Below are 9245 nucleotides of genomic sequence, written 5' to 3' on the forward strand. Positions count from 1 at the left end.
GCCCATGTAAAGCCAGCACAGATGCATCTGCAAGAGGTGAGGTGAGGCCCTGCCCTGTGCTGCTCCAAGTGCATGAGGCATTGATAACGTATCAGCACTGAGGTCCATGGGGCTGAGTGGGGCAACTGCAGAGGTGCTGTGTCCTCTGAGTTGCCACATGAATAGCAAGCACTGGTGAAAGGAGGCACGCTGCTCTCAGGCACGTCCCCAAGCCCCAGTTAAAATGGCTGCTGAGATTTGCCCATCTTTACCTACCCTCAGGAGGGGTATTTGGGGCTTGATCTTTCACCAACCCTTTTCTCCACGCATAAGAAGCATCCAAAAATCCAACCCTCGCTGCACAGGGAGACCTAGAATGTGAGTCACCCATCAGTGACGTTTACCGTGGGAAATACACTGAGGAGGTTTGTGGGGATGATGAGTGAGGAACACGGACGACTATCTATCTCAACAATCTTCAAGTATTGTTCCAAATAAACAAACAAAGCCCCACCTTGCCTGGTGTGCATTCCCTGCCACCTTGCATCTCATTCCTACGTTTATTTTGGCACTCAAGGATGCTAGCAGATGTCAAAAAACCTGCTTGTGCAAAACACCTGTGGCATGTTCAGGTTTGCTAAAGGAAGCAAATTCTTACGCTTGGTTGGGACTTCCTAAGATGCAGGCAGTGTAGGAGGCCCAACAGAAGAAAGTAGGTGACTTTGCAGCCATTCACAGGGGTTTGCTGTTAAATGCAGAGAAGATTGAGCTAAAAAATGCAGACTGCAAACTTTGCTGTTGCATACCTTCTCCACACATCCTGCTCTTGAGATAGGCCAGCCCCTCCCTTCCTTTACCAAACATCCCCCCTCTGTCAGCTTTCTGGCATGTAATTAAGGAGTGCTGGTGTGGAGGCACCAGCCAGCAAAGCTGGCACCACAGTTGAGCGACTGCTACTTTCCACAGCAGGCTGTGAGCGTTTCCCCATGTGCCAAGTGCAGTCACATTCAGTCTGAACAGCTTGCCAGATTGGAGAGATTAAAAAAAAATGAGAGGAAGCAATCTGAAAACCACTGAGGGAAGGCATGGCAGAATTTCCTCAAGGAGAAGGACAAAAGGGGTCCCAGTCACCATAGAAGACAAAGCTCCAAGAGTTGGAGAACTGTGATGGTTACTGGCCTCAGAGCATTGCTACACCTAAGAGGGGTTGGTAGCTGAGATTTTACATGGCTGCATAAGTCAGGTTGCTTCCATGTCTCTGTTGCCCTCACTGTGCTGCCTCCCCCACAGGCATTTATCCATGTGATTGACATCAACCAGCATCGTCCCCAGTTCCTGGAGAGCCATTACGAGGCGAGGATTCCTGAAGATACCCCCTCGGGGAGAGAAATCCTTCAAGTCAGTGCCACAGACAAGGACAAAGGCAAGGGGCTCATCTACACCATCCATGGCAGCGTGGACCCTAAAAGCACCAGACTTTTCCAGTTGGATCCAAGCAGTGGGGTCCTCACAACAGCAGAAGGCTTCAGTTCCCAGCCCATGCCACAACACATCCTAACAGTGATGGTGAGTCCCAGCCAAACCTTGCTGAGTCCATCAGCTTCCCTGGGATATAGGGGTCACTGGAGAAATTCAGACTGGTTCTAGTCTTTGAGGAAGAATTTGTCTAGAACAACAAGGAAGAGGAAAGCAGGTTGTTTACCTTTTTCTATATAATCATCCTGGATAAACCTAGGTAACACCCTGCTTTACTCTAACCATGTGCTGAGCCCATGACCTGATGATTTCATTGGAGGACCATTGGATTCTTGTACAAGAAATCACGGCAGATAATTGTTAATGTTTGGTTTCAAGTCCAAGGCTGAGTTTTGGTACTGAAACTTACAGGCTCATTCCCACCCAGGGGGTTCATGCCACTGAAACATGGCACCCTCAGTAAGAGTCCTGGTGAGCTACTTGGAAGCCTGGTGCAGGAAAGGCTGCCTACTCCCTGATGTGACCATACCTGCTCTTCCTCTGTCATTCAGGTACGAGATCAGGAAGTCCCCATCAAGAGGAACTTTGTTCGGGTCATCATCCATGTGGAGAACTGCAACCTTCACCCTCCGCAGTTCAGCAGCATCCATTATGAGGCACAAGTGCTGGACTCAGCAGTGGTGGGCACAGAGATTATACAAGTCAGAGCCCTTGATCTGGACCAAGGAGCCAACGCTGAAATCCACTACTCCCTTCAGGCAGGTGAGAGCCATGCAACAAGACAGTTTGGGCTATGAACATGCCTTCATTTCCATGCTCTAGCTAGTGGCCAGACAGTTGACCATCTTTTTCCAGCTGTTGCAAATAACAGTAAATGGTTGCACATTGCTAAAACATGTTGGGTTTTTTTTCCTATCCAGAGAAAATCTAGAGCAAGCAGGTAATTTCCATATTATGGAAAAAGCATCCTTCCTTAGGAAGACAGTTCAATGTTGAGTTACTGGTCTAAGAACAAATGTTAGAACAACTTCAAATCTTCTCCTCCCATCCATGGGAACTGACGGAGAGATCCTTGTCCAGCTGTTAGGCAAAAGTACTACCATTCCCACAGCAATCATCATTACTTCCACCAGTTCTACCAAGAAATACATCCCTGAGGAAAGTTTAGCACCTTCTCAGCATTAGTTAATGGTCTTTTTACGTCGCACAAGCTCAGTGGGCAAGTATTTTACTATTGACTCTAGAGGTTAAAACTTAAATATTTATGGCTGTGCCACACTGCCTATTTAGCATAAATTTTTTTGCAGGAGACAAGCCATCCTTTGCTTCATCTTTTTCACTGCAATTTAGATCAAGGACTAAGGAATTTAATTGCTCCTGAAGTATTGTTAATTATAAGCATGACAGGGCTTGAAGCAACTAGTACAGTCTGTGCTACCATGTTCTGCACACGAGGCAAAAGCTTCAAGCACATGCTCTACCACCACTAAATAGGCTCAAATTAGAAGGGTATTTATCTCTAATTTACATTTTGATTCATTTAAAAGTTAGCTCGTAGATCTCAATGGGTTCATTGTTCTTAGAATGAAAATTATTTATAAATTAATGAAGATTGTTGTCTCCCAGTGAAAGAAACAGATGTTAATTAGGTCTGAAATCAGGACCATCTATGGAAAAGAGGTTCAGAAAACCAAAGCCTACAGGTTGTCTGTGTTCTTCACTTTGTAATTTCTCCTCTTGCAGGTAATGGGGAAGGTTTCTTCAGCATCGACCCATATTCTGGAATTATTACAGTTGCCCAGAAACTGGACCCATCCAGACAGGAGCGATTTACACTTATTGTAAAGGCAGAAGATCAAGGCTTCCCCCAGCTTAAAGATTCTGCTACAGTACACATCCGCATTAAACCCTCTGATCGAACCTCTCCAAAATTTCCAGAGGCCGAGTATATCACAGAGATCAGTGAATCCACTGCTGTTGGCTCTCCTCTGATTCAGGTTGCAGCCACAAGCTTGTCACCAGTCAGTTATGAAATAAAAGATGGAAATGGGGATGGAGTGTTCTCCATGAACTATCAGTCAGGCCTTATTTCTACTCAGAAGACCCTAGATTTTGAGCAGGTATCTTTTTACCAGTTGAAAGTCCGTGGCACCAATATGGCTGGAGCATTTATGGACACAACGGTACTTATCTATGTCATAGATGAGAATGACAATGTGCCCATCTTCGTTAAGCCTTCCTTCGTTGGCTGGATCATGGAGAATGCTCCATCACAAAGCATGGTTCTGGATGAAAACAATGTTCCCCTCGTGACCCATGCAACAGATGCTGATCAAGACTCCAATGCTCTTCTGGTCTATGAGATTTTGGAACCGGAGGCACTGAAATATTTTACAGTAGATCCCAGCACAGGGACACTGACCAGTCGTGCTGACATAGACTATGAGCTCACCTCAGTTTTCCACTTCAGTGTACATGTGCATGACAGTGGAACTCCCAGCTTATTTGCATCCAAGCCAGCCAAGGTCACCATCCATGTTAAAGATGTGAATGACTCACCTCCAGTCTTTTTCAAAGACACTTACGAGCTTTCTGTCTTGTTACCTGCCCATCCAGGGATGGAGCTTTTGTCAGTGCAGGCAAAAGATGCAGATTCGGAGGTGACCTACAGCATTGTGGAAGGGAACCTTGATAATGCTTTCTATATCCATCCGCTCACAGGTCTCATCTCCATTCTTAATGCTACTGGCCTGGGAAACTATCGCAAATTCGTGGTCAGAGCTGGGGATGGCTTGTATAAGAGTACTGCTACGGTTAAGCTAAATTTAACTCAAGCACAAGGTACCGGCTTAAAATTTGATCAATATAGACTATGAGCTCACCTCAGTTTTCCACTTCAGTGTACATGTGCATGACAGTGGAACTCCCAGCTTATTTGCATCCAAGCCAGCCAAGGTCACCATCCATGTTAAAGATGTGAATGACTCACCTCCAGTCTTTTTCAAAGACACTTACGAGCTTTCTGTCTTGTTACCTGCCCATCCAGGGATGGAGCTTTTGTCAGTGCAGGCAAAAGATGCAGATTCGGAGGTGACCTACAGCATTGTGGAAGGGAACCTTGATAATGCTTTCTATATCCATCCGCTCACAGGTCTCATCTCCATTCTTAATGCTACTGGCCTGGGAAACTATCGCAAATTCGTGGTCAGAGCTGGGGATGGCTTGTATAAGAGTACTGCTACGGTTAAGCTAAATTTAACTCAAGCACAAGGTACCGGCTTAAAATTTGATCAAGACATATATACAGCAACTGTGATGGAGAACTCTACAGATGAGAAGACTCTCACCATTCTTGGGGCCAAGGGATATCAGCTAAATGAACCACTTTTCTATTCGCTTTTGAATGGAAAGGAAAGATTCAAAATGATCCAGGCATCTGGAATACTCCAGACCAAGGGTGTGAAATTTGACCGTGAAGCACAAGACATGCACGAGATAGCTGTGGAAGTGAAGGACAATAGGAAACCACCAAGGGTGTCCCAAGCCACAGTCAAGGTTTACGTAGAGGATGTCAATGACAATCAACCGCAGTTTGAAAACGTGCCATATTACACCTCGGTGCAGGACGGCACGGAGCCAGGTGACGTACTTTTTCAGGTGTCAGCGACGGACAAAGACATAGGGGATAACGGAGCCATTACTTACTCATTTGCAGAGGACTACAAATATTTTTGGATTGACCCCTACCTAGGAGACATCTCACTTAAGAAGCCTCTCGATTATCAGGCTTTAAATAAATACAACCTCCGAGTCATTGCTAAGGACAAAGGCGAGCCTCCCCTCCGTGCTGAAGAGGAGGTTGTGATCAGTGTGAGGAACAAATCCAACCCTCTGTTCCAAAGTTTGTACTACCGAGTGAAGGTGCCAGAAAACATCCCCCTGTACACATCTATCCTCCACATACAGGCTCGCAGCCCTGAAGGCTTGCGCCTCATCTACAACATCATGGAAGAAGACTCCCTGAAACTGTTCAGCACTGACTTCAAAACTGGTGTCCTTACTGTCACAGGCCAGCTGGACTACGAGCTAGAGACAAAACACACATTCACCGTTAGAGCCACAGACACAGCGCTAGGATCCTTTTCAGAAGCCAGAGTAGAGGTGGAGGTAGAGGACATTAATGACAACCCCCCTATATTTTCTCAGATGATCTACACAGCATCTGTCTCAGAGAGTTTGCCAGCACAGACCCCTGTTGTCCAGCTCTTTGCTTCTGATAAGGATTCAGGCAGAAACAAAGTGGTCTCCTATCACATCTTGGATGATGGTTCAGATGCTACCAAGTTCTTTAATATTGATGCCAGCACAGGGCAAATAACAACGGCTCAAGCACTTGATTATGAAAAAAATCAACAGTTTCGCATGAAAGTAAGAGCTGTAGATCATGGGATGCCTCCACTCAGCAGCGATGCCCTGGTAGTTGTGGATGTGACAGACATCAATGACAATCCCCCTGAGTTCAGCCAGCTTCAATATGAAGCCAAGGTAAGCGAAATGGCTACGTGCGGACATATCGTGATAAAAGTCCAGGCCCTGGACCCTGACAGTGGAGACACCACCCGACTGGAATATGTGATACTCTCTGGCAATGACAACAGGCATTTCACTATCAACAGCACTTCTGGAATAATATCCATGTTCAACCGCTGCAAAAAGGACTTGGAGTCATCTTACAATCTCAGAGTTTCTGCTTCGGATGGAGTTTTCAAGAGCACTGTGCCTGTGTATATCAATACCACAAATGCCAACAAGTACAGCCCCTCTTTTCGGCAGAACGTGTATGAGGCAGAGCTGGCAGAAAATGCTGAGATAGGTACCAAAGTGATTGAGCTGCTGGCTATTGACCCAGACGGTGGCCCATATGGCACCATAGACTATACCATCATAAATAAACTCGCCCATGAGAAGTTCTCCATAGACAATAAAGGTCGTATTGCCACACTGCAAAAACTGGACAGGGAAAATTCAACAGAGAGAGTCATTGCCATTAAAGTCATGGCCAAAGACGGGGGTGGGAAGGTCGCGTTCTGCACTGTCAAAATAATCCTTACAGACGAGAATGACAACCCACCCCAGTTCAAAGCCTCTGAATATACACTGTCCATCCAGTCCAATGTAAGCAAAGGCTCCCCCGTCATCCAGGTACTGGCTTACGATGCTGATGAAGGTGCAAATGCAGATGTCATTTACTCCGTTGACTCTGTGGAAGATGTGGCAGAAGACCTTGTTGAGATCAATGCTGCCACTGGGGTTGTTAAGGTCAAGGAGAGCCTTGTTGGTTTAGAAAACAGAGCCTTTAACTTCAAGGTGAAAGCTGAAGATGGCAGACCCCCTCACTGGAACTCCCTTGTCCCAGTGAATCTTCAGATTGTCCCCAGGGAGGTGACATTGCCGAGGTTTTCTGAGCCCCTTTATACATTCTCTGCATCTGAGGATCTTCCAGAGGGATCAGAAATAGGGTCAGTCAAAGCTTTTGCAGAGGATCCCATCATATATAGCCTAGTGAAGGGAACCACTACAGAAAGTAACAAGGACGAGGTGTTCACAGTGGATGAACAAACGGGGGCTTTGAAAATCAAAAAGGCTGTGGATCATGAGACCACCAAGTGGTACCAGATTGATGTTATGGCTCACTGCTCACATCATGAGACTGAGCTGGTCTCCCTGGTCTCCGTGAACATCCAAGTGCAGGATGTCAATGACAACAGACCTGTTTTTGAAGCAGATCCCTACAAAGCTTTTGTGATGGAGAACATGCCATCAGGAACCACAGTCATTCAAGTGACAGCAAACGACCAGGACACGGGAAGTGATGGACAGGTGACCTACAGTCTGGAAGCAGAATCTGGCAACCTCCGAGGGCTCTTCACCATTGATGGTGAGAGTGGGTGGATCACTACACTAAAAGAGCTGGACTGTGAAGCTCAGGAGATCTATCGGTTTTACGTGGTGGCCACTGACCATGGCAGGAAAGTCCAGCTCTCTTCCCAAACCCTGGTGGAGGTCACCGTCTCTGACGAAAATGATAATGCTCCACAATTCACATCAGATTTCTATAAAGGATCGGTAATCGAGAATGCAGAGCCAGGGCAGGCTGTTGTCACGCTGAGTACCATCGATGCAGACATCTCTGAGCAGAACCGGCGGGTCACATGCTACATAACTGGTGAGTTTTTCCTGACCTTAAATCTTCAGTGGGCATGAATAGAGTATCATCTCAAAGTGAGGACTTGATACCTTGTCTTGTAGAATATTAATACAGAGATAGCATTATACTGACAGTCCTATCGGAGACAGTAGGTGAAGCCCGAGCTCTGTTGTGAGCTGGACTCTTCAGTTAAATGAGTCTGGGGTGTCCAAAACTCTTTAGTAACCAACTGTGGTGGGTGAAATTATCATTGTAATAACTATCCTACCGCTGATCCATCAAATTTATTTGGAAATAAATAAATAAATAAATAAATGAAAGTAATTACACATATTTATTTACACTTTCTTGATAGAGAAATAATTAAGACAGTGTAATTGTAATATCTATCAGAAGGACAGAAGCAGAGGTACAGCAGGAAGGAAAGTTTTCCTCACGTAGATACTGTGATCTGTATTTAAGCTTTTTTTCCTGCAAACACTGCAGTCAGTTTACACATCACACGTATGTGTAGTCTGCCTGTATTTTTTAATAACTATATATATGCACATATGATGTGTATAACTTTCTGGAATTAAATGTGTTTCCTATGAAGCCACATTGACTTAACAAATAATTAGACCTCACAAGGCTGCACTTAACCACCCTGGTGCATATTTGAGACTGGTGGATATTTGAGACTGTCATGTCAATATTAGTGAGGGGTTTGGCTAACAAGAAATACTAAAGATGACTCTTGCTGAAACACCGATTGTGCCAGCTATAATTAACCACTGATGTAAAACAACAACAAAAAAGTTACACTGGAATGTTTGTTGTGCATCTGCACAAGTAGAAGCTTGATTTTACAGTACTTTTTGACCCCAAAGGGTCTTTCTCAGACCTAGAACAGATACTTCAAATTAAAATGTTTGTTCAAGCTCAAGTGAAGACCCTTGGGGGTCAAAACATTTAGCCGGATCATGCTGCAGCCTGTTATCTATTATTGTAACCATCCAAAACAGGGGAGGAATGCTGGTACTTTCAATTGGTTTATGGCATGCCTAGGTGTTTGCAAGCCTTTGGGAGGAAAGATTAAATCCATTTATGTGTTCACATTTCTGCCATCTTAAAGGCAGCAGTAACTTCCAACTACTTTAAACCTGAGAGAATGCACACTTGTGTTAGCGGTGAATACCGTGTTCTCTCTACTTTGTACTTACAAGTACAGCTCAAACTCTACCCATAAACACACAAATACAATTGCAGCATAACACTGCAGCAAAAGAAAGGCGGAGGTGGACGCAGAGCCCAGCTTCCCGTTGTTCCCACACACATTGATTTCAAACACCCAGAAACTAAATCTGAGCATGGGCTCGAGCCTCCCAGCATCAGAAGAAGGGCTAGAAGAGGCCTCCTTGTGCCTCCAGATTCACAACCTCATCACTGCGATGCAAATGAAAGCAGAAAGAGAGTGAATTTAATTTAGCCAGCTGTGCAAGGCCCTTCAGAGTCAAACACAAACAAGCCCTGCAGCCAGCTCTCTTCATTGCCTCCCATTACCTAATGTGCTCCCTCCTTCTGCCCAACGGCATGGGTTCAG

At 45.3% G+C, this 9245-nt stretch overlaps 1 protein-coding gene across 1 annotated transcript in view; it reads left to right on the top strand.

Annotated features, from left to right (window-relative positions):
* The window catches only part of FAT2 (FAT atypical cadherin 2), a 49007-nt gene that overhangs the window by 16733 nt on the left and 23029 nt on the right, over window positions 1-9245 (top strand). Inside the window, exons 7-10 of the mRNA XM_035891181.1 lie at window positions 1270-1545; window positions 2007-2217; window positions 3199-3980; window positions 4411-7681. Of these exons, the coding sequence (XP_035747074.1) occupies window positions 1270-1545; window positions 2007-2217; window positions 3199-3980; window positions 4411-7681 (4540 nt within the window). The remainder of the gene's footprint in view (window positions 1-1269; window positions 1546-2006; window positions 2218-3198; window positions 3981-4410; window positions 7682-9245) is intronic.

This window comes from Egretta garzetta, unplaced genomic scaffold (genome assembly GCF_000687185.1).
Source record: "Egretta garzetta isolate BGI_Z169 unplaced genomic scaffold, ASM68718v1 scaffold270, whole genome shotgun sequence".
NCBI lineage: Eukaryota > Metazoa > Chordata > Aves > Pelecaniformes > Ardeidae > Egretta > Egretta garzetta.